We start from the raw sequence: 26,755 nt of genomic DNA on the forward strand, positions 1-26,755 counted from the left end.
TTTGAGAATTACTTTGTTAATTTATTTTCTTTTCCAATTTTCGTTTAAAATGGAATATTAACTTCCCAAAGGACTGTCGATGTTCTCTTCTAGAAAAGCCACTGAGAGAATTAATGGGCATGAACAGGACGGGGAAGTTAGTTTTTGTCTTCATCCAGGACAGCTTCTACGATGACACTACTAGACTCTTCCTTGAGGGCACCAGCCATTCCATCATTCCATTACCAGGTCAAACTGGAGATCAGTAACACAGAGCTGTCTTCTGACAGCATCCTCATCATCCTGGAAAATGGCTGAAATGCTACTGCCTGAGTCACCGAAATAAAATGAGGCAAACTCTGGAGGTCTTAGATCACAGTACCTATCGTGCCTTTCATTTCTTTTTTCCTGCCTTCTAAACCTTGCTCGTACAATCTGAGATGCCATTTAAACTTTAAATGGTCATTTCTCACTGTATGTTCTTCCTATGTAACAACCTCGAGGGAAACCTGTAAATCAGCCTCAAGCAGAGCTTCAAAACTCTTCACCTTCACTGTGCCAGCACACTTCATTCAAAACGTCAGCAAGAAAGAATGAAGAAAAATTGATAACTATGGTTCTTTTGTGGAAGAAGCAGTATAAATGTACCTGACAGCTGCCTATTACAGCATTTAAGAACTCTTAAAGTGTTTAAAAGGGTGCTGTCAAAATATTTTTCAGAATATTATTATATATTACTTATATTCTAAACAGAATTTGTTTGTTGATAAAATTTATTCTTCATGAAGCACACAACAGCTTTGTTATCAGAGCATTTCTACTAATAGGCCATTCTTTAAAAATAAAACAAATGCGAGTCAATGACAAAACTAAAGAGAGACTCGACTCGCCTTCCTTAGAACAAAATGCTCAACTATACACGATTCTTTTTAATAATTAAGCACTACTTAAGTACATCTCATATAACACATGAGGAAGCAGGCTGAAAAAGGGGACATGCTAATATGGAACCAGTACTTCAGTTCACTTACAGCACTAGCACCAAGTCACATATCTATTTATCTGTAATGTGTTATACAGAAAATAAAGTTTTGACCTCCAATATGAATGCTAGTGAAATCTCTCACTGATATCAAGATGTCCCAGATTTAACTCTAATGCTCTTTTGGCCGTAAGGGTTTCTGGATATCATCTCAAATCTTCCTGTAATTCTGAAACTACTTCTTCTTCTTACACAGTTTCTCATCTTGCAGCTCTTTTCCCCACTGACAACTCTGTGTTTTAGCAAAACATTTAGCAAACACAAGAACATCCTGCTGTGACCTTTAACAGCATTGGTCTTCATCACTCAACATCACCAAGACTACATTTTTTCCCAAGGCTGTGGTATGCTTCCTCTAGAGTGACTGCACGCCCTATGGGTCTTAATTCCCAGCCTGATGCCCAGAAAGATTTTCTGAGAGCAGACTGCAAGATTAAGGCAAGCAATAATTATAATTACTCTTACCTCCCAAATCGTTTATACATGTTTATACGAAATAGGCAGCCTCTGAGTGATTCTGGAGGAACACTGCTCCATGGCCTCCAATTTTTCTGAACCTCCAGGTTCAGAAGAGAAGCATAGAAACAAGCATACCCAATGCACGACAGAGGAGAAAGAAGAGCACAAAACCACACTGCAGACCAAGGCTCTCCTTACTGAGCTTTATGGCTTCGATAGGTGAGCCATCGCAGGCTAGCACTTGATCCATTAGACATGGACACCCACTGCCATACTACAGGGCCAAGTGTTGCATTTACCAATTCACAGAGGCATATCAATTATGCAGGAAAGTCAAATTCAACACAAATCACCGTATGGTCCAGTAATGAAATCCTGCTGATATCTGTGCAGCCCTAAGGTGGTTAATGAAATAAACTACATTTGACTCTGGAATTACATAGTTTTATGTACATCACAAGCATTACCCTGAATATATTCCATTGCACAAGATTTAATAGCATTTTTGGATTTATATTGATCTAAGAAGTTGTCAGTATTTAAATGGAAGCTGCAATTCTGTTTTAAACTTCATTATTTTTGGCATTATTTCACACTGTCAACTAACCTAGGTGGGAGAAAGGGAAGTGGTACACTGTTCCTCCCACACTAAATTATCAGCAATGGTGAAAAATATCTTTACTACGTATCCATGGACACCTGTTCACTCAAAGCACTCTCTTATAACAGAAAATACCAGCAGACTTTTAAGGCAAAATATGCAATTATGATCTGAAATTAACCTGTTTTAAGTTGTGAATGTTTAAAAAAATACTTATACCAGAACTACTTTTGTTATATCCTATGTACTTAAAAAATAGCCATACGCATTTCTGCCATAATAAATACTTCATATACAGATTTAAATCCAGGAACTAATTTCCATGAAAAGAGATAAATGTTTATGAAGAGGTTTCTTAATGGAATTAGTTTGGATCTCTTTAGTGGTTTGATCCAGCGTAACAGAAATAAATAAGCACATATATTATACATGTCAGGCATATTGCATTCTCCAAACTACGAAGTACCATGATTTCCAAAGCAAATCCTCTGTAAATGATAAATATACATCAGGCATAGGTTAAGTACCTTGGTTAAGCTGTTCTTCCACTTGCTTGAATAGACCAGTATATCCGACCTGGGATGAGTAGTTCTTGCTTGGGTGTACAGTGGTTTTTCCACTTTCTGTTTCGAGTTGAGGAGAGAAAGAGCTACCTTTGTTGACAAACCTAGTGGATTGGGATTGCTGGGACTAATGGTCCACGTAGAATAGGCTGAAATCTTCTGATCATTTTGCAGCAGGTGTAATGGTTTCCTCTTCAAGAGATAACACCAGGTAAAACTTGTTGAGGTCTTGAGGCTTGGAAATGACAACCTCTGCATTTCTCCTGCATTCATCACAGCTAGCGTAGTCAGTAGCTTTGCTTGGCCCTGGCTATTGATCAGCTCACTCTCATGACTATTACCTGGGGACCTTCTTTCTTGACTGCTGCTTACTGCCTTTACAATAGAACTCTGACTACTCACTGGAGATGGTTCAGATGGTTTTCTAACTACAAACACTGGTGATGCTGAAGACTTAAGGTCTTCTGATTCTGATGATACCTTCAGAGTTTCTGAAACACCAGTTTCAGATGAATGACGGTTAGGCAACAGCAGGTCTGAAGCACTGGCTTTGCTGCTTTTTTCATGCTGTGCAACACCATCAGGATCTAAGAGGTGATTTTCGAGAGGTTCTGTGGTGCAAACCTGTCTCACCAAAACAGGTTTCTTTTGTTTACCAATAGGGTCATTAGATCGAACATTCAGTGGATGCAGTGGCCTAGCTTCTGTCATGCATGCAGCTCCACTTTCATCTTTAACACGTTTTTGCTGTTTTTCCATGGCAATATCTAAACTGTTGGCTGGGGAAAGCATTCGTTTACTTGAAGCCGTAGCTTCTTGTTGAGGGAAGAGTCCACTCACTGGCACTTTCTGAATAATATTCAAAGAGCTTGACAAGGGTGAGTTTCTGGTTGCACTTTCTGGTAGTGGATTTTCAAATTCAAATGAATTTGGCAAAGTCCTCTTATGATCTTTGTGAGATTTTGGCAGCTGAGCTTTGCCTTCAAGTGTTGGCAATGTCACAGCATTTGTTTTGCAGGCAGATTGGCTTACCTGATCCTGAGTCACTAAAATGTGAGGAAGGGGTGTAACAGTTGCAAAGCCATACGATGGCATACTACTGTGAATACGGACAGGAACTACAAAAGGAGGAATCTGATGTAACTGACTGCTGCAGTTGTTAGGGATAATCTGTTTCAGAGGAGGCACAGAGTATGGGTTAGACATACTGTCGGATAGTTTAGCCTGCAACTCAAAAGAGGGCATGTTCTGGTCCACCCCAACGTGACTTGAGACTGCCTGACTCGATAGATTATTTTTTAGCAATTTTGAAGGGTATGGCTGACCTATATGCAATGTTTTAACTTGGAGTTGATATTTTGGAGCAAAGCAATCTCTCTTCTCATCAGGATGACAAGACAGTGTGTTCGTATTCACTTGCCCCCCTTGGGCTGATTTTTTGGTAGAGGTCTGAGAAAGCTGATGCATTGAAGATGTTTGTCCTTGATTATTCAAAACATGATCTAGAGGCTGCTGAACCAAAGACATATTACCTGGGTTGCAATTTTGAATTGCTGAGTGAGGTCGTGAGTGTGTTTGCGAATGCTGAGTACTTGAAGGAAACTTCACCAAGGATTTGCTGGAGGTCTGCAGCCTGTGAAATGGCACATCAGTAGCATGGGCTGTCTGAAATGAAGAAGTTGATTTCACTGGATGACCTTCTGGAGCAATATTTAAAGATATCTGTCTCACAAATGGCCCCCTCCTTCTTTCTAGCAGAGGCACATGTCCAGTAACTCCATTTCCAGATGACAGTTTTGGAGCAGCTATCTCTGTGAGCGAAGCAGGTTTTGATGGAGATATGTTTCCACAATCAAAAGACTTACTCCTGTAGTCTACCTCCATTGAGGGCTGTGTGCAGCTGATCTGCTCTGATGCAGCACGCCTCATTTCCCTATAATGAGAGCCAGGCACGCCCAGAACGTGAGAGCCAGCAGGAATCATAAGGAATTCTGCTGACTTATTAACAAGCTCTGTTTTGGAAGAATTGTCCACCTTTGAAATTTCGTCTTTATCAAGTGAAGCTGAAAAACTGGAGGCATGAGACAAACTACTTTCTCGACTCAGACTTCTCGAAAGCGTGGAGTCAACACTGGATTCAGCAGATGAATGCTCCATTTCGGCCAAGCGAATTCTTTTCTTCTTTGGTGGGAGTTTTTCTGTTGGCAACTTAGACAGTGTTTCACTGCGCTGTGGCCAGTTAAATCTTTCTGTCTTTTCTTGATCGCTGCATTGGTTTTCTTGGTCCCTGTCTGGTTCTTCTGTGACCAGTATCTCAGGAACCTGGATGTTATGCTGGCGAACAAGTCTTGATGGCTGCACTGGGATGCTTCTCTCATTAGAAACTATTTGGCTTCCCTGCACTTCCCCTCTAGCTGCTTCTGATGACAGTGGCTGATGATGCTGGGAAGTATTCAGATGCGAGTGTCTATCCTCTTGGACTGCAAGTGTGTTCAAAGAGAGGTGTTTTGCAACCTTGTTGGGCTCTTGAGATGAAACTGGTGATACTCTTTCAAAGGATTCAGATTTCTCAAACGAGCTATTTCTGCTCAGTGAATTGGTGTGCTGTATTACTGAAATGCCAGTCCCTTGTCTTTTCAATTCCACCTTTTCTTGCATAACTGAACTTGTCTGCTTTTCAGCGAGCGGAGACATCTTTGTCTCGGCAGTCAGATCTGTGCCTTGAGCCACAAGCTGAATCTGTGAACTCTGAAGTAAAAGGTTGCTTGGTTGTTGCGAACCTAGTACAGTTGCACTGTGTTTTGACAGACTGGAAGAATTTGCTGGCTTACTTTGGCTTTCAGCATTCTTTGATGGCATACTCGTGTCATTCTGCTGTGGGTCATCATCATCTCCCACACTTTTCATTTTCCTTCTTTTCCTTATTTGGGGCGTCTGTTCCCAGACACCAGTTGAAGTAGTGACTCTGTAGTGCAGAATTTGAGGCTGTGTACTATTCGGAACAGTTTTATGCTCAGGCTCTCGGATTGCTGCTTTAGTTTTAGGTCCATGCAACTCTGAGCAGTAAAATTTCTTGTGGTTTTCAAAATTTTCCAGTTTTCTATACCTGTTTCTGCAGGTTTCACACTCAAACATTGTTCCTCGTACCTGAGGGGTCTTCTTTGTTTTTTCTAAACTTGGTGCCTGTGCCAGGGACTTGCTTCTCTGCAATAAAGAGTCGTTTGATAAATTACATCCCAGATAACTTTCTTCTACAGATCGCGCTGGTCCAAGAACTTGGCTTTCACCAGTAGAAGAATCTTCTATTGCTGCCTGTCTAACAAGAGTCCGAGGATGTCCACCCTGGTTCAGTGGAGCAGCAGGTCCAGATACAAAAACGTCATCGTATAAAGAACCAATTTTATCATCAAATGACTGACTTCCTCGAAGTGGATGAGATGGTGGTATTACATTTGGAGGTACTGCTGAATAACTGGTAGTAGGCATGGAATTACTCCGTGTAATAGGCAAACAGTCAAGAGATGGTACAGAGAGAAGAAAAACTTGCTTTGATTTTTCAGTGGGTGTGAAAGGGGACTTTGGTATATCAGAGCTTGAACTAGTTCTTCTTCCCATAGGCTTTAAATCAAACTGGAAAGAATCCTTAAATATGTAGGATTTCGGTGAATCTATGCTTCCTCTTCTTGAAAGAGATGTTCTTCTTGGTTTCACGCTATCTAACTGTTTGTCATCCACAACGGCTTCATTATCAGAAATCAACTTTGAGATACGCTCCTCGAGGGTTTTTGTTGCCATGGGAGGTCGCATTTGGCCAGAAAGAATTAAATTCTTCTCAGCACAAACGGTTTGCACGACTGATGCTACCACTCCACTTGCTCGTGGCACAGAAGGCAAACTCTTATTTGAGTCCTTCTCAGAGGTCAGCAGTCCTCTTACGAAAGGAGCTGGTGGGCTCATTGTTTGATCAGCACTTTCAGAACGAGAGAAATAACCAGAATCGGTACTACCTAAACTTCTAGGGCTCAAAAGACATTTTCCTTGCTGCTCTTGGGAACAATCTGTTGCCTGCTGTCTCTGAAGCTGAGCATGCACTGCTCCTACTGCAGATCCCAGCTGCTCCTCTAATGAGCCCATTTCTGTTTTCTGATGTTGCTTTATGTCACTGTCTTTGAGTGATGCCGTATGTGTTAAATTTGACTGAAGATCTGTTGCTTTAAAATCTCCTTTTCTCTGCGTTGCTGCAAGCTCAGGTGCTGGGTCTTTTACTTTGGGGCTATCGGCCCTTAATGGAGAAACGCTTACAGGGTGAACTACTACTTTTGGTAAAGCTGCCCTTACTTGTGGTTCTGTATCATGTAATGAAGAATCACCTGGTATACAGTCTGGATTGCTTAGCGGAATAGGGCTTTCTTTCTGTAACGTTTCTGCACTTGAAATGACTTTCACTATTTGTGCAGGTTCCAGTTCCTGATCGTCCTGTCTTTCATCAGCAGTACCTTCATCTTCACTTTCTCCACTTTCTTCTACGTCTGAATTAATGCTAAGTGCTTTGTCTGAGTCATGAGATAAAAAGAGACCAGCAGATTCTGGTTGTAGGACAAGTCCAAGTTTGATGGCATGTGCATGAGATTTTTTGTGCTTGTACAGATTGCTTTTGGTTTTAAATGAAAATCCACATGTCACACAAGGATAAGGTCGTTCTCCAGTATGGGATCGGATGTGCTTTTGGAGAACACTGGGCTTGGCACAGGCCCGATTGCAATATTCACAGACATACTTCCCCAGCTTTTTAGGCTTCTGGTCTTTTAGGAGGTTACATATTTGTTCCACACCATGGTTTACAACTGATGCTATCTGGGCTGAATTATACACAGGACCTATAGACAAATGTGTTGAACTAGATGTGTTAATTGACAAAGGTGAAGATGAACTTGCTACTAACTGGTTTTGAGGAAAAACCTGAGTCACTGTGGAAGATGAGGTGTGAATGCCAGACGAAGTTACTGCTATGCTGTATATCTGCTGGAGCTTGGGGTTTTCTTGGCTCTGCTGCTGCACCACAGATCCAGCAAAACTTGGACACACAACAACCTGGTGATTCTGTTGACTGGTTTTAGTAACAAGATCCTGCGAAGGAGAAATGGTCTGGACCTGTGCTTGTCCACTCTTGGCTGCTGTTGCTACATGCATGTTGTTTAATGTACACGGGAAATAACGAGGTCCAGCTGCAAACTCATTTTGTGACAAAGAGGACTGATTCTGGATGCTCACTGTATTGGACACGAGACTAGCAGAGGTGCTTACAGTTTTATTTGGTCTCAGTTTCTCTACCTGCATCCCATATGGGGGACACTCTTGTGCTAAGGTGTTCAGTTCAGGCTCCATAGCTTTCAATAAGACATCAAAAGCAGTACGTGTACATGGGGATGATGTACTACCATCAGCAAAAGTAATACATTCATTACTGTCAGTCTTTGTTTTACTTGATAAGGACTTGGAGAGAGACGACTTCTCTGGCAAGCTTAATTGGTTCACATCAGAATCCTCCACTGCCTTCTTACTCAAGTCTAAGGACTGATGTGTTGATGAAAGCTTTGTCCGCATTGGTATCTCAGATTTGGTTGTTTCAGTGCTTATCTCGCTACTAAGCACTCCCCCATTTTGTTTGGTACACTGATTTCCATTTTGCACAGGTAAGTGATCCTGTGCTGTGGCATGTTCTGAGGCATTCTGAAGAACTTTCAGAGGTGAAGGGTCTGTATTTTGTTTAACCTTGGCTTCCGTAGGGTTTCTCAAAGGCGATTTTGGTATTTTTTTAGATGGTTTTCAGTCACAATTTTTTTCTTTTCACACCCTTAATTGTGTCTTGGTTTCCTCTAGTACCAGAATCTGTAATTTCTGTTAAAACACAAAGAGAGCAAGAAAGAATATTAAAATGGAATAATGCAGCTATATTTTTATTTATACAATTTTATCATCTCTAAACTTCAACTGTAAGAGCAGTTCACAGAGAAAGCCCTGGGGCAACAGGACCAATATCTTGCCTTCAGTGTTTCTGTAACTGTAAATGTATCTTACCAAAAGTCTATTTTGTTTTCATCTAGTAAGTGTAATGTTTACTGATGTTGTAAGACATTACAAAAGTAATTCACTATAGGATAGGCTCCAAAAATATCTAAAAGAAAGGCTACTGAAAGAATATTTTGGTATTCATAGCAATTCTTTTTCAGATGAAGTAAAAAGAAATCTCTCTTCTGCACTTGCTCAACAATTGAAACCACTGCAGAAGGAAAATGAAGAACCAAGACACAGATCCATTTTCATGTTGTATTTGTCACCTTTTCTGTCTATATGTTGCACTACTCAAGGACTGCAGACATCTTCCTCGTGGTTATATTTGTAAGTAGATTTATCATGGAAATGACACAAACCACCCACACCATCTGTCAGATACTGTATTTCAGACCTCCAGTTACTGAACTTCAATAGCATTTCAGATGAGCAACGACGGCAGATAAATAAAATCAGTCACACTTCAATGATTTTTTTATTTGTGCATCATGAAACAAAATAAACTCAATTTGAATTATTTCATTACTTGCTACACTTGTTGCTGATCTTAAGCAGGTATGCACAAAGGGCTTCAGGAATGTAGCGAAGAGCAAACAATTTGAAATAATATTCAGCAGAATGATTTTGTAGCTAGTAGATGTATTTCTAAAGAGCCCAACCTCCCTGTAACAAAAAATACACTCAGACTCAATTTCAGAGTTGATTTTTATGAACTTCTTTTTCAGTAGCTACCTGGCATCACATACCTCTAAATATGATGCTGCTAAGATAAACAATCTGTCAGTTTATTATGTTTAACCTACTTCCCAGCATACAAACACTTGATCAGAGCCACTGTCTTAGCTAGCAGAAAAAGCTAAATATTAAATGGGTGTAAATCCATTTTATCCAACTTTTATAACTGTTTGGCTGTTAGCCAGAAAACATATTTGTCTGATTGCCAGAGTTCAATGCAAAGTAAGGATCTGATGTAACGAGAAGTCTGATACCTCTGAAATATTCAGCTGCACACATACTTTGGGAAGCAGTACTAACTCCATGTAGCATGGTTACTTGCACACGGAGGTACTCAGGTACAGAGGTTTATGTGCACTCCTAGGTAAGAAAAGCCTTACGACTACATACAAGTGGACAGATTCTCCCAGTTAACTTCTCAAGCAGATTCATGGAGAAAATTCAAATTTCCCGGTACCAATCCACCCTACAACTCCCTTTCAGTGGCACAGAGTATCCTCTTGCAGAAACACCAGCTGGCTTCAATACATGGTGGGAGGAAAGCCAACACACAATGTGCATCTGACAAGAGATACTGGTGCTGATGAATCCAGCATGAAATTCCAGCTCCATTTAAAGAAAACTCAGGCAATGTCTAAAGCCTGCCTAGGAATGAGAAAAGAAAGTGACCAGTGATAAGAAGATGACATGACTACTTGGTGCAAAAACATAACCTGACTGGACTATGTGCTAAGGCCAGGGCTTGAGAAGCTCGAAATCTGGTTTTCAACTCATTGCCAACTTAACGTACCCACGCATTCAGGTAGAGCAAATGGCTATTGAGATGATCTCCCAGCAAACAGAGTGATTAATGAATAAACATCATACGTAACGCAATGCACACATGGAAGTCCTGTGGAACCTGACCTGTTGCTTTCCCAGCCCTACCAGTGGAAATTTAACCGTGAAGAGTGAGACAGGGCTTTGTCACATTCTGCCATCATGTAAGAGAGGTGCTAGAATCCCTCTCTAGAAATACTACCTCTGAAATCCTGGCTGTGAGGAATTCACGCTCATCTCGTGCACGCAGGAAGAAATTTCTGTACTGATTGTTCATTTAACCACTAAATGAACTTTGCAGTTATTGCTTTAGCACCAGAACTTATGTGTATTAGCCTGGATTTAGCAAATTCAAAGCAGAGCTGTCTTCCATCACAATGTTTTGTACTTTCCACCACTTCCCAACTAAATGTGTGTCTTACACTAATATTATTAGTGGCAATTTCTTTAAAATTGGTGATAGTCTATTGCATCTGTTTTTACAATAACAACAAAACCAATTTCACATGAATCAGAGAGAAAACAGCAAGATAATTCTATAAAAAGGTGCTTTTAGCCATGGCTTGGTGATGTCTTAAAGTATGACCACATTAATTGACTGTAAGTAATTTGGTTCCTTCTATGCACAGGCTGCAGTTTTTTATCCTGTCACCTCACGCCCCCACAGCCATCATCACATTGCTGGTGTTGGTGCTGGACTGAGCTCTTGGGGGAAAGCTGGGTGGATCACATATGGCTAGGAAGACAAAAGTGCCACAAACAGCGAGCATCCAAGCAGACATACACAGAGAGACTAAGGTGTTCTGTAATGATATAATTGAACAATCAAATGATGTGCTTCTCCCTCAGCTTGTTAAATAGCATGCCTGGGCTTCAGTGCTACAGTGCGGAGGAAAAAGCACACTTTAAAAGCACCACGATGGAGACTGGAAGCCATGGCTGAAGGATGTGGTGTGGCTTGAAAAAGCCTAAAAAACAGTAATTAAAAAAAAAACAAAACAAAACAAACAACAACGACCTTCTACCTTCAATCTCCCAACTAAGCAATTAAAAACATGAGTCATTATGAAAATAACACCAGCATTTTCTGTAATCTATTTACTGCTTTACTTTTTTTAAAAAAGTATCATTCAATCATGCAAACTCATAAAAATTATTCGAAAAAGAAACAAAAAAAATATGGGAAAAGGCAAGTTATGCACTACATATAGTAATATTCACTTATTTTAGTCTTCATAAATTCGTAACTGTGCTCTGTCTGTACCTACCAAATTCCAGTCTACGGAAATGATGAGAATTAGTTTCTTATTTCTACATCTTTCGAGATTCTAGAGATGTGGTCTCATCTTTACTTCATTATGTCTGTCCATAAATCCTGTTACATATACTTTCTTTACAATGGCTTTGCAAAGCTTAATGATAATACAAGCACTGTGCTGAACTTTACTCCTTGATAGCTCAGAAATACTTACTGTTAAAGGAAATATGGTCTTCATGTTTGCTAGCAATCAAAATTCTAGCATATTAAAAAAACCAAAACAAAAGGAACACCTGACAACATATTTTCACCTATTTTTAATGTTTTGTTCCTTCTAAGTCTTCTTTTAGTATTTCCCTTTTAAGCTGAAGATATTCCATTATGCACTTGATAACCTGCAGCTAGATGGCTGCAGAAAGATCAGCTGCATCAGTATTTCCACAGGAGATAAAAGAAGTGGCAGAAAGCACGGGTCCCAGAATGCTGAACGTTCCTGTGCCTTTGGGAGGAGCCACAGGAGGCCGATGCCAGGGTCACAAACCAACAAGGTGAAACTAAACAAAGGCAATGCAAAACAACCTGACCTGAAAGAGGGGGTGGGGGGAAGCTGATTTCCTTTTCTTACTCTTTCCCACTCCACGCTCTGCTTGCCTCCCCTTGCACTCACGAAGCCCTTCAGCTGGTGGTGAAGCTGCTACAGCAATTCTCCTTTTTAGGTGGTGAAATGGTTTTGTTGCCAAGTGCTGTCACTTCAATCAGATGTCTAAAATGCATCTTATTCATATCATCAAATAGGATCAGGTCACCCAGTCTAAGAGGAGAGGTAACAATGCCATTATGCATAACATATCACTTTTCAGATACCACAGCATCTCTTTCTCGCGCTACCTGGTTCTGCTTTGTTCTGCTTTGCTCTCAGGACTCTTAATTATTTTGCTTCAATATCAATTCTGCACTCAATGCAGAATGCACTCAAAACATTCCATAGTTCTAAACATGGCTTTGTTCATCTATAATTTCTCTACTGAACTTTGCTCTGTGCACAGGAAATAGAGCAAAAGAACACAAGTGATGGTGTCGATAGCAATTTAGAGAAGTAACTCATGCAGCAAATAAAGGAGAGGTATAATAAAGATCTGAGTTTTTCTTCTCTAGCATTTGCTGGTGAAGTAGGCATTGTCTTGACAAAATGATCTCAATGGTTTTGTTTAAGAAACTTTCAAAACTGCCTGTCTCAAAGCCTGTAAGTTATTATAACACCCACTCTCTTTCTTTCCCCTCCAGTAGAGTTCTGTGCTTGTACTTAAAGAACTGAAGCAAACCACCAAACTCCCTTTTTTTCCACCAGAACCCTCTGAAGCATTTAGCCAGCAACCACTACATATCCCTACAGACCAATGAATGGCACAATTTCCATCCCCTTTTGTGTTTACTTAATATTGCAGAATTTTTCAAATCATTGCATGCAAAGACCAGATTTTCAATATGTGTACCTAAATTTCAGAGCCTAAACCTGAACTTCAGCTCCCTAAAGCAAAATCAACCTCTTCAGAATGCGTTTAAATATTAATGAATTAATATTGTATCTTAAACACACAGCCAAAAGGTTGCTGACAATTAACAACAGTAGACACTCAAAGATGGAAGGCTCTTCAAAAGAGAGAGACTGTAACTAAGGATCTTATTCTCATTAAAGCTAAGCTTCCTGGTGCCTTAAAATATTCAAAGCATTCTTGTATTTGACATCTGATGCTTATTTAATTTTTATTTCAGTGAAACTATTGCAAAGCAGTCATAAATCACCCCACTGGGCCTGTTTCCATGAATAAGTAAAAGAACATAATTATGTGATAAAGAAGTAAGTCTAACCAGCAAATTTAAGGCCACCAGAACTTACATTAAACAGCAGGGCATAGCTAAGTTTTCATTATTATTATTTTTTATTATTATTAAATGACCTCTTTAGCTTCATACAAGCTAAGTACTGCTACAAGTATTTTTCCTGAAATTACAGTTTGTCTTAAGTGTTTAAAAAAAACCCAAAACACAACGTGATTACATATACTGCACACACTAACTATAAAAACATTCTCAGTCAACAGTAAAACGTGAACAAAATTAAGCCTAGCGCAATGCTTAATTTTAAGCACAGAGAGGATCTTAGAGTCAATTTTAAAGTCAATCACAGTTTACTTCAGGTGGCACACTTCATACTTGTTGGGACAGCCACAGGGCAGTTACTCACCATTTTAGAGGTCAGGGTGCAAGTCAATGAACTTGGGGCACTCAAAGGTGACATCTGCAAATCTGCCAGTAGGCTTAACCTATGCTAAAGAGCTTTTATGGCTGGGGACATCAGTTCAAGCATATAAGAGCAGAATCTCAAAATCCATTTATTCTGTATGCAAATCATAATTTGACATTAATTCATTTTAAAAAAAGGGGAGGAGAGCTGACATTCGAACACTAAAGTAGTCTGATAAGGACTGGATCAAAGGTTCATCTATGCTGATGGCTGTCCTTTTGTTCACATCAGCAAATACTAGATAGATAGGTAAAAGTGAGTTTATGGTTTTGTACTGCTTGTAAACATATGATTTTTTTTTTCTTGGTATTTTTAAGAGACAACACTAAGCCCTGGGCTGAATTGTGGCCCACCAAAGGTACTACACTGAATCTCAACAAGGAAAAGGTTTCCCGGTCTTCTTTTAAAAGTCATTTCAATCCAAACTTGCATGCAGAAATAAGTCCTTCATTATCATATTTTCCTTTGTTAACTAAAATAGTGAACATCCTGCCAACACAAGATTTAAGGAATGTGCAGCTATGCTAATATGGCATCAGCACTCACTGGAATAGTTCCCTTAAGCACAGTGACAGTATTAATTTCTGCAAAGTCAAATTAAATTTTAGCACTCCTTTCCATTCACAGACTGATAAACTTATAATATGTGTATCTCAAGTTACACCAAGAAACCTAGTGCCTCTACCACTAAAATTTCCTCAAAAGCTAGTATTTCAGAAGATAATTCAGGTGAGAAGGGACCTCAACAGGTCTCTCATCCAACTTCTTGCTCACAGCAAGGCCAGCTCTAGGAGCCAGTTGGGTTGTTCAGGGCTTTGTCCAGTTGGATCTTGGAAATCTCCAAGGACAATGCTAGCACAACATCTGAGAGTAACCTTCAATCGCGTGGGGGAAAAAGTCAGTGATATTCCATGAAACACTCACAGTGTTGGCTACCAAAAGTAAGCAATAGTTAAGAACATGAAAATATTGTTTAACAATGTTTAGCATAAACTGTAGCTTTTCAACTATCTAATCTACTGCTCCGAATAATTCTATATTAATACACAACATTAATATAGAATACTAATTATATTAATATTTAACACAGGATCAATGATGTTAATACAGAATTAATTATATTAATATAATAAGCAAATTGTAACTTTGAAGATAACATTAGAGAAAGGGAGACACTTTTCTCACCTTGGAGTAACATCTTCCTGAAATACAAGGAAGCAATACTTTAAAATTGCATGAGGGAGAAAAGAGCTGGTGTGGGAGTGCTGAAAGAACTGACCAAACCTAAGCTACGTAGACACAAATGTTCCACTGGGTAACTGAAAACATAAGCATTTCTTCCATGATAATCAAGAACGTAAACCAACTGAGCAAAGTAAAGTGAGTGACAGGTTTAAACGTGCAGCCACAGAGGAAGGTGTACCGCAGGCTGCTCTGCACACACTAAATGAAACACTGTGCAACCACTAGCAAGTGCAGAGTGGATTAGGCTTAGGCATTGAGCAATAATACCTCAGCATAAAGAAAACAAGACATCTTTGCCTCAGGCACACAACTTGGACTTATCAGGAAGCTCTGCTGTGATATAGTTTCACCCAGCCTGAGAACCTGCCAACTTTTTTTTTTTCCCCCCCTTGGGATAGGTTGAGAGTAAATGGCATGCTGCAATCCAGAGCTGCCTGTATGACAGCATCTTTTCAAGTCCTGTGGCTACTCACATCAAGAAAGGCTTGTTGGAGACAGATCTCAGGGGTGTAAGGACTCTATACTAACGACACTAAGAACATCTTCAAACCTTTTATGCAATTAACTTCTCGGCTTGGGTGAAGAAAATTAACAACCAGTATATATGCTGAATATTAGGAAAGAATTCTTCTCAGAAAGAACAGTAATACATTTGAATAGGCTGCCCAGGGAGGTGGTCACCATCCCTGGGAGTGTTCAAGAAACATGTGGATGGGGCCCTGAGGGGCACAGTTTAGTGGGCATGACAGTGATAGGTTGGCAGTTGGTCTAGATGATCTTAGTGGTCTTTTCCAAACTTAATGATTCTATAATACTGGAAAGAGTCCAGCGAAGGGTCATCAAGGTGATGAAGGGACTGGAGCACCTCTCTTAAGAGGAAAACCATCAAGAACAAATAGCAATAAACATCTGATCACTGAGGCAACACATGAGCTTCAGCTGAGAAAGGCCAACATCCATACGGGAACAGGAATGAAATGTAACTTATTAGTGTATCTGACCTGACTCTGACCAGTCACCAAAGTGAAAGCACATCATTTTTTTCCTAAAAAAGCTAATTTCCTGCCCAGCATGAAACACAGTAAATTAAACATAATGCCTGATATCAGTCAAGATTTCCCAACATTATATGTGTTATGGAAAAAAAAAAAAAGAGCAGAGATGAATCACTGTAAAATTTCACAAGACTCCGGCACTTCTTTGAAAGACAAACAAAAAGTAACAGAGGAACAGCAATCGCCTACCATACAACCAATGTTTCATGTGTAGCTATGCACACAAAATGTCAACACATGAACACTCAAGAAGGCCATGCACTAGTTTTCATTTAAACATGCTGAAATTAAAAAAAAAAATACTTGCTATATTTCTAGCCCTATGGAGTTTATATACTGCTCTACATTTCAGCCATTTGACAGTTGGACTAAGTTTCCTAAACAGAAGCCTTAATTAACACTAAACTATGAAAACTAATCACCACTTAAATGCTGTTAAGGTAAAGCGTATCAACTGCTAGCAGGTGGAGAGACAATGTTGTGATAGCTGTTACCTGCAATTCCAGTCTGAGGAGTTCTTTGCTGGATAATCCGAAGACGTGAAAAAAGGTAGGATACCTTCCCCCATAGGCAAGTGAATGGGCTCTCAGACAAAGTCTAAGCAGAAGCCAGTTTCACCCAGTTATCCACAGAATAAAGATGTTTAAATATAACTAGTTGGCGAAAGTGTGTTGTTAGAAATGCCTGGGGGATAAGTATATGCTGGGGAAATATGAAATTTCCTGAGGGACATACAAAAACCTTCTTAGAACATTATTCAATGTTATGAACAGCTTTACAAATAAATTATGTTAGCAATTTAAGGATTATCAGTTATTACTGGTGAGATAGGTTTGGCTAATAAATCATTAGAGCAACTTCTACCCTAGCACATTAAGGCCATTAAAACAGAATTACAGAGCAGCTCATGAAACGACGACCAACGTATGGGTTATCAGCAAGCAGCCACAGTTAGCTGGTCAGATGAGATATTGAATATAAACTCCCCAAATATGAGTCAGAAGGGAAAAAAACAGAAATGAAAGGAGCAAGATGTTAACTACACTGTCTTTGCGCACAGTGATGTTCAAACAGAAAAATCTTCTTAGTCATATTCTATGCATTTCTTTGACATCGTCTTCCATTTGAAAAACAGGGATCAAATGAAGAAATTTCCATACTGCCTATAGCAAACGCAACGAAGAGCAGCAAAGAGCTCAAATTTGACAACAGTACTATCTAAAAATACAGGAAAGAGTAAGAGCTCTGGCAAAGTGAGTAGAAAAAAGCTTACATAACAGACCCTTCTTCTAGAGCTAAATGGTGTTGTGCACTTGACAAAAAAAACAGGAAAAGTTGATTTGCTGGAAATGTGGAAGCCAGGAATGTCCCAACCGTGGAAGCTCATTCCTCTGTGCCAAAAGTGGGAAGGATGATCTTCCTTCCAGGGAGCGTTTGCTTTGGAGGTCTTCAATCGTCAAGCTCATTGAATTGCTCAAAGCTCCTTCCCCATCCTGTCTTGCCTTTTTCCACAGATGTGAGAGGGTAAAAAGAGAATATGCACATGTACACACACTTCTAGGAGATACCTATGAAAGACTCCATCAAGTCAGCCTACAGCATACAGCTATCAAAAAGGGACATACTGTATCTAATTCACTATTCATTTACATGTTATATTTTTCCTTTAGTAGAAGACCGAAGGAAATTATCAACTCCGTGAACTGAAGGATTATCTGGAAAGTACCAAAAACACAGTCATTACTCATACACTAGAAAGGCTACAAGGAAGCTAACAAGCAAAAAATTTTGCATTTCCACAGCTGGCTTGCTCCCAGCTCACACCAACTAAAATTAGCAACCCTAGAGCTAACACCACACACATAGGTATGCCACTTGAATTAACTAGTTTGTTAGCTCAGCATCCTCCCACCACAAAAATGAGCTTGTTCTGTCCTCAGATGTTGCAAGAGATCCTTCTAGGTTGGCCTGGCCGTAATGCATAAAGACGGTAATGGAGTCTGTGTACATAGCTATTAATTTAACAATATACCATACCTACCTTGGAACAGCCTCTTCCCATTTACTATCAGGAAGATTCTCTTTCGACAATTGTTTTTGCATGATAATTTCTATAATGCCCCTTTGAAAGTGATACTTGCAGGATGGAATTTCTCTTGCCGAAATGTCACTCAAGAGATGTGCCCTTCTTTGCAAAGAAGAGTCAAAATACTATTACTTCAACATCACATTAATGTTTTAACTCCCAGTAGCTCCAAAGGATGAAAAGTTCAGTTTAAAACAATGTCTTTTTGTCTGTCTGTCAAAACAATACCAGTTCTTGCTGCATCTAGCACCAGCAGTGGACTTAACTGTGTAGATTTCAGCTGCTAGTAGTCTAAACTAAAAGTACTAACAAAACAAAGAAAGAGAAATAACAGATAGACATTGACTCACAACCCAGGGGGATTACAGAAGCCAGCAAACTCGCTAGGTTAAGCTCATATTCTCATAATGTTTCTTACTGTAAAGAACATGTAGACATCTCCATTTTTATCAGTTTTCCTGCACAGGCACCATGGGGACATTAAAATATATTTAACTACTGAACACAGAGAGAAATGGGGATAAATGATATCAGAGACAACTTCTGCTCCCACAGAAGTCAGCAGAGTTTTCTCACTGTCCTTCCTGGGCACAAAACCACGACTGAATGTGCCTGAAAGAACCTTTGAAGTCATCCTTATTACTATTAGCAGAATACAATATTCCCTTAATTTGCAACCATCAGAGATTTTAGGAATAGGTGAGACTTCATGAAAATGTGAGATCTTGTATTACATGAGTTACAGACATCAAGAGTTCCCCCTTTAAGCCAATCACTGCTGTCTGAGCTGCTGTAAATATTTGAGGAAGATAATTCAGTCTTGATTTAAAGCTTTACAGTTCAACGTACACAAAACAATTTAAATAAATTACCTCTCAGACACATGTATTGACATATTTTAATGGAGATATAAACACTATGAAATCAGACATCAAGTAAATGCACAACTGAATTGCATGAAATAGCATTGTTAGCTGTCATTTTAAACATCTGGAAAGTAAAAGGTAGGTATGTAGGTAGCTCTGGTGTGCATCAACAGAAAAATAAAAAGGCCAGCTAATCCTCTCACCAGCATTAAGTAGCAAACAGGACAGTGCTGTAACCTTCAACTTCTGAAGATTATGTACTTCCATTTAGAGTAACGACATTTCTAGCCTGTGTGGTTGTTGAAGATAAGGACAGAAAGATGAAAAGAATCAAATATAACTTTGGATCTCAGTTATATTTCTTGTCCAAAATGTAGGGCTCAGTTTCATAGATACAAAACGGAAAGAAAATATGTGGGGCTAATGATAGTACAACGGTACAAAAGAAGAAAAAAAAAAAAATCAATCAGAAGTCTCACATGCTTACAAATCTACATGAAAAATTCTGAGGAACATCTGTGGAGGATGAGACCATTCTAAGATGCTAAATCAAAACGCTTGTTTATTGCCCCATTTTCAGATTTTTTTTTTTAACCTATCCCCCTTTTATTCCATGCCTGGTCTAGCATTAGATACGGAGATTGGCGGCTCTGCCTGAGATGGGGGAGTTGGAGCTTGATGATCCTTGAGGTCCCTTCCAACCCAAGCCATTCTATGATTCTGTAATTTCCCACTTCCCCTGAATATTGGGATGAAAGAATACAACCCTGACCACAGCTGATAAACTGTGAGGCAGGGTACATCACTAGCATGCAGTGTTCCCACCTGCTTTTTGGCACGGAGCGCGGCAGTGGCAGGAAGCAGGATAAGGAGTGCCTGCGGGGATGGGAGAGGAGGGAAGGGACCTGGCTGCTCCTTTGAGGCCAGATGGTAGGCCAATAAGAGTCAGCTGTAAGCTGGGACATGGCTACATAAAAAAGGCACTCAATCTTAAGATGTATGCAGCATTTTGATTAACTAGAGAGAACCCTGGTATATTTTTTAATCCTGTATTTGAAACTCCCCTTATAATTTTGTCAGTAACACATTCATTTAACAAGAGGGATAAGGAAGGGTTTTGAAGGACTCAGAACATATAAAAATATGACTACAGTCCATCTGCAGCAGAACTTATATTTCTGAACTAATGTCTCCTGCTTCTATTTACAATGCCAAACTTTCTCCCCTAACTCTCAGTGCAGCGCAATTTACTAGAAAAAAAAACATTCTAGTTAAAAAAAAAAATAGCAGATGGGCAAACAAGGTAAAGGGCATTTGATTTCAGTTGCCTCTCCTCCATGCCAATATGCTACTTTGAAGGGGCTGTAAGTGTGGGAGGGGAACATATGTGCAAGTAGATTGTGCATCTCAGAGAATGCTTGCTGCTGCTAAGTAATCTTTCTTTATCCTTTCCTTCCACGGTAGTTCAAATGTATATTTGCACCATGAGTGGTTTCACACTCTAAGTGTGGTCATAAGCCAGTAATTGGTGAATTTCATAGTCCCATAAGTTGTTACTGACTAAAGAACTGCTACACCAAATGCCAAGTCTGCCTGTTAAGGCTTGTGACTGACTAGCACCTATAAAAAGAGTGGATAGAGGCCTCAGGTACCTTCAAGACAGAGGCTGGAAGTATAGGGCTGTTCGGTTTTTTCCCCCAACATCACCACAGAAATGGCTTGGACTTTGCTGGAGTCCAAACCATGGCTTTGGATGGTTATATCTTGGTAGTTTCTCAGCAAACATAGGTAAGACCCTGCTGCCATTTACACAAGCCCTGATCAAAATGAAACAAAACTCTTGATCTGTCAAAAATGTTTCTATGTCTAAGGATGCAAGTGAAGAGGGTACTACTAACATTGAAGCGTAAGGCCCCAGAAAGAGAACTGATTTGGGTAAAATTCCAATGCAACCTTAGGGAAAAGGTTGTGATGACTCTGGAAGGGAACACTATCATCAAGACAGATCTGTCACAACAGTTTGAACTGTGAATGTGGCAAGGGCAACTTCAGAGACCAAGCAGTGAGTAGCAATGCTGCCAAGTATCCAAAAAGGAGGATTCATGAGAATGTACAGCATCATGTTCAAATTACACTATGAAGCATCTCCAGCGGAAGTAAAAAAAACTGGAGAAGCTCTCTGAGAAACCTGAAAGTGATCAAATGTGAAAATAGAGAAATGTGGCTGACTGTTGGTAAAATAGAGTGAAAACTGCCTTTTCCTTGAAGCTAGATAGGGACATACCTACCAGTCCTGGGAAGAGATCAAGAGAGGAGTTTGGCAGACGTCTGCATGCCATTAGAGGGACTGGAAGTCTGAGTCCAGGATGGATTTGTTACATTGCACACAGCTTGCAGTGAGAGTTAACAAATTGTTTACAACTTCATCTGTTGAAGAAACTGGTACTTGAACTCTACCCACGTCAGAAGAAAGTAAAAAACATGAGTAGAGATTCAAACAAGAACAGTAGCTTATTTAAAGGGATGAATTTATACCTGACAAACAACCATGACAGCCTGCAAGTCTAAATTGCAATGAAGCCAAAGAACATACACACATCCCCAGATCATCCCCTATCACCTCTGCTCTTACGTACTTAAAGATACAGCCATCACCACAATGGAGAAGCAGAGTAAGTACACTTATGTTCCCTGGGACATAGCCATTTATCACTGATTCTTTTTTTTCAGTAACACAGCAAGAAGTAGCTATCCAAAATAATACGGCTAAGAGGCAGAGAGCTTGTGGGATCGGTGGGTTTTCTGGAATATACGCTAGGCCACATCAACTCTGTTGAGTTCCACAGTACTGAGCGTCTGTACAGGATCTGCAACCTCTCTTCTTGGCAAATCTTGGTGTTGCTGGAGTTTGTCACCAACTTTAGTTCCCTGAAAAGTTTCAGAAGCAGAATGAGAGATTCAACAGCCTTAGCATTGCTGGTGCCAAGTATCAAGATAACTAGGGTAAGTGCCACTAGCCCTAAATTAAAATCCTATGACAGTGCTCGTGGAACTGATGCCTCTAGGATGCAGCCTATTGTGATAAGCAGAAAACTGCTGCAATGGATAAAGAAGAAAACAAATGCTTACAGTGCTTCATAATGACCTTCAGTGGCTGAACTGGTTCAGAGGATGACCAAAACAGAAGCCTCTGTGGTAACCACAAGGATCTGAGAGGACTTGACTTTATCAGTCTGGAAGGGAGAAGACAGAGAGACTTTCTTGGGATGGATTTCTTAGGAGGAGGCCAGCAGTAGATCAAAGCCAAAGCAGATTCAGCTAACTGCTTTCCAGACCGTGACACCCAAATGGATATCATCAGGGAAAGCTTTCATTGCTTTCACAAGGAGAAAGTTCTGGTTGTTCAAGACCACCATCCCTTCCAGGTTTTAAAGGACAACACACAGACTACTCATGGGAAACAAGACTTTCTCTGCCATGTCAACAACAATCACAGTTGAGAAGATGCTGAGGTTCTCCTACTAAAAATTCATATTGGCAACTGAGCAATTACGAAAAGATGAAATGATGAAAGAATTATCCACCTTACACAATTGATGAGCAGGAAAAGAGGGTGGAGCTGGTCCCTAAAGAATACATTTCTGGTCTCATCTTGCAGGTATCTGCAACCTGAATGTATTTGTGGACTATCAATCAAAATATACATTTATCTTCCAGTTGCAAATTCATACTAAGTAACTGAATTCTGCTAACTTCAACACTATGTCTGTTTCTTTACTACCTTTGTGTTCAATAGAGATCTATTTCAATTTGCACTTAATTGGATTATTACAGCTAACAGCAAAACGCGATGCATAACATACATATCTTTTTGTAGTCAATTAAAGTCATCTTAAATCCCACACATGTATAAAGTTTTGACTGATCAATGTACAGTAGTAGTCAGCAGAGAACCCAATATGATTGAACTTATGAAGAATTCCTCCCCACAAACATGCTACACCTCTAACAGCTCCAGTACTGTCAGGGCAGTATTTAATTTGCGATAAAAATATACAGCCATCTTAAGGTGAACCTGTATACACTGCATTGTGATTAAAATACCTTATGTGAACATATTCACATTTTGTTTGTTTACCTCAAAATATACTTTCCTTTTTCTCAGTGGCCTTCAAACAAATTATTTAATTTACTTCATATTACAAAAAATAATTTAAAAAAATTAGACACTTAAGAAAGTGATAAAAATGGCAAAGGATATTTCTTAGTTGAAAAGAAAAGGTACAAAGTCACTGTATTACCCCAGTCGTTTCCGTATCAATTTTATATGAAATTTTTTTTCAACAACTAGTCATACAAATTCAGATTAGGAGACAAAAATTAAGCCATAATCTTTCTGCCTCCTGAGCCCATGAAAGGCACGTGCTATCATCACGCAAATCTTTGCAACCCAATCCCTTTCAGAGCACAGTGGAGAAAGTTTCTTCCTTTGCGTGGGATCACAAAGATTGTATTGGTGCACAGCTGAGAAGAAAATCCTGAAAATAGAGGTCAGTTCATCTTCAGCTTGAACAAGCCTATCCAAAAATAAATAAATCAACCCAGAGAAATGTTACTTCTTTAGGACCAACATCAACAAGAGCACACAGTAATACTTCACATACTGAGCTTTTATGTTTGGATGACAATGCCGCTTTCCTATGAGACGCTAAACAAAATACATCACAAGTCTATTCAGTTGAAGGCCTAGCTTGTTGGAAAGTCTCTGTAAATGTTTAGAAGGCTTCTTTTATCCCCCAGCCACATATTTTTTTCCTCCTTCACCTTTTACAAAGGCATAAAGCAACATCATAGTCTTAGTACCCGTTCAAGACAGCCTGTATGAAATCTTCTTTCGAAAAATTAACTCAAACATGAGTCTGGAGAGAACAAAGCTGAGTGGGATATGGACAAGGTTTGCGAAATCACAAAAGCAGCTGGTAAGGTGAATGTTGAACTCTTATTTAACAAATCAAACGATGCTTGAACCAAAGGACACCTGTTAAAACTAGTAGGAAGTTGGGAGAAAAAAAGATATAATAATGTACTTCCTTAATGTAATCGGTAGTGAACTTCTGCAATTCATTGCCAGAGAATGCTGAAGGCAAACAGCACTGAAAGAAAAGGATTCATGGTAACAGGTCCTAAAAGGGCTGAGGCAGACATCCCAAAGACAGCCTAAAGGAAACAGATTGCATAAAGTGGCCAAGCTGAGGTGTTGTCCTCAATCTGCATGTCCTAAGCATAATAATGGGTCAGATGGGCCCCACTGGGATCCAGCAGGGTATTTCTTTTGTTCTGTAATATTCACTGTTTGAAAAGGTAAAATGCTTTGAGTCCAGGAGTGAGTATCAACAGTTTACAATGCTGCTCACAGATGTGTCAGAGCTCAGAAGGACAGGTCACTAACATGAATGCAATGAGTATCTACCCAGAGCAAGACAAACCAGTGAAATGTGGAAAGTACAACATGCCGGACCCACCAGACTTAGAAAGGTGAGGCTGTTGCTCCATGACACCAGGTCCGATCATCAGTGAAGCTGAAAAATGTATTCCCAATAGGCACAAACACAAACACACACAGATGCACCACACTCACAGGCATACACAGAATCACAGAATGACCAAGGTTGGAAGGCACCTCAAAGATCATGAATCTCCACCCCACTGCGGTTTTCACCTGCCCTCATACCCCTGTGCTCCTCTGGGCTTATGGAGATGAGTCTTCCATGGCTCTGCCCAGGGGAGCCTAGCCAGGGATTATTTGGTTTCTCCCTCCCCATGCTGCTTCTCTGCACTCCTTTGTGGGTGCACAGATGAGCTTTATCACATAAAACCTAACAGGTACTCCTGCAGTCAGCCAGCCTTGAAATACAATGACTTTTCACCATCTTTCTAAGCCCTAACACACAGGTTTAATCTGTCACAGGTCAACTGTTTCTTAAAATAGCCTATGAGGATCAATCTCCTTTCAGCATCTGTTAGAAATCATCACTTATTGCTTGTCATAAACCAAATATGCTTATTAACGATTAGGTAAATCATATTATGAACCAAACTGTTAGTACAAGGCTTTAGTCAATGAACTGTGCAGTTTACAGTGCCATAGTTTCAGCAGCCTTATCAAGGTCAATACAGCTACTCAAGTGGTTAGAACAAAGCTTTTGTGTCTCTGCAAAATTGGGGTGTTACAGATCACAGCAGCTGATGAGCAATACACATAGCCTGGGCTTCACCCAATGCCCATGGCCCAGTGGAGCCCAGTTTCACTGACGCAGGAAAGCTTTACATCAGCCTGTAGAATCACAATGTGCTTTTTTTTATTTCATTTTGATTTTGTTTATTACCTCTTTGTTGGTCTTCTTTTCCATTAAGTTGTTTTTGTGCTTCTTCAATTTTGTCTGCAAGAAAAAGAAGTAATTATTAAAATATATTAGAAAAGAAGCAAGTTTTTAGAAAGCCATTTGCAAAAGTCTGTCTCAAACTAGCTGTTTATATTTAGGAATAACACCATTCACACGTAAATACGCAGTACATTATGAGTAATACTGTCATATAAAATTTCATCATGTTTTACCAGCAAGGCTATTGACATGTTAAATTACACAGAACTGCAGAGAGAAAAGCAATGGCATCAGATCTGCAGTCAACAGCTAATCCCTCTGTAGTTTCATGCCATCTGTAAGAATTTATGCAGTCAGGGGACTCTTCGGAATAGGTATTATCATGCATTACAGAGTATTTTAATATGCACACGGAGTATTTTAATACGATTTTGAAAAATGCTGTTAGAACAAGACAATGCAGCATTAAGCATGGTGATATAAACAGCAAATGGGATTTGATACACGAAGTGGCCACATGGGAGTGGTGGGGGGATGAGCAGCAGCCCAGCACTCATTCCTCTGCGAAACCACCCATCGTTCATGCACACGCAGCAGGAACAAAAAGCAGCCTCGAGCCTTTATGCTCACTGTTCTCAGCAAAACGCCTGCTGCCCCCAAACTCATCAGTGCAGTAGAAGGAATTGTGTTTCTGCTATTGCCGCACAGCAGATCCTGCTGGGAGGAGCAGCTTCATACTGTGTATGCCTGTGCTTATGTGTGCAAAGGAAGAAGTAAGGAAAAGTGCAGCTGGAATGAGCGAAAAATTTAAGATCCATTTCTTTTTGGTAGCACACTGCCCTCTGAGAAGCATCAGGAAAAAGAGGTCACGTTGATAAGGACGAGGAGCAGCAGCACTACGGTGTGACAGACCAGGGCCTGAGCTCGGAATGTGGCTTTCACACATCACTGATATCTCCCAAAATGCCTGTGAAATATTTTTTTTTGGGGGGGGCTGCAGTTTTTATGAAATTAAATAGAAAGAACAGAAGAGAACTGCAATCATCCTAAACTTCTCTGACAGTACTGCTCCAGTTCAGGAAAGACTGGGCTTCTTGCCTGCCATAACGAGGAGGATCAGGATGGCTCCGCACAGGCCTCACCTCTCTTCACCAGTGGGAGGGCTGTTATTTGATCGGTCCATTTACTCACCATTCCTACGTAATGCAAGGATACAGCCCTTTCTTCGACAGACTTGAAATAAGTGGTTTTAAATGACTTCTCCAATATTTATGAGCTGAACCACTA

At 39.9% G+C, this 26,755-nt stretch overlaps 1 protein-coding gene across 1 annotated transcript in view; it reads right to left on the reverse strand.

The window, feature by feature from the left end:
- Window positions 1-25,525, reverse strand: part of HIVEP1 (HIVEP zinc finger 1) — a 47,573-nt gene extending 22,048 nt beyond the window's left edge. The window contains exons 1-3 of the mRNA XM_019613733.2: window positions 25,472-25,525; window positions 22,215-22,318; window positions 2,609-8,542 (exon numbers count right to left, since the gene is read on the reverse strand). Of these exons, the coding sequence (XP_019469278.1) occupies window positions 2,609-8,248 (5,640 nt within the window). The 5' untranslated portion in view covers window positions 8,249-8,542; window positions 22,215-22,318; window positions 25,472-25,525. The remainder of the gene's footprint in view (window positions 1-2,608; window positions 8,543-22,214; window positions 22,319-25,471) is intronic.
- Window positions 25,526-26,755: the final 1,230 nt, after the last annotated feature.

The sequence above is a fragment of the Meleagris gallopavo genome, chromosome 3, assembly GCF_000146605.3.
Source record: "Meleagris gallopavo isolate NT-WF06-2002-E0010 breed Aviagen turkey brand Nicholas breeding stock chromosome 3, Turkey_5.1, whole genome shotgun sequence".
NCBI classification, from domain to species: Eukaryota; Metazoa; Chordata; class Aves; order Galliformes; family Phasianidae; genus Meleagris; species Meleagris gallopavo.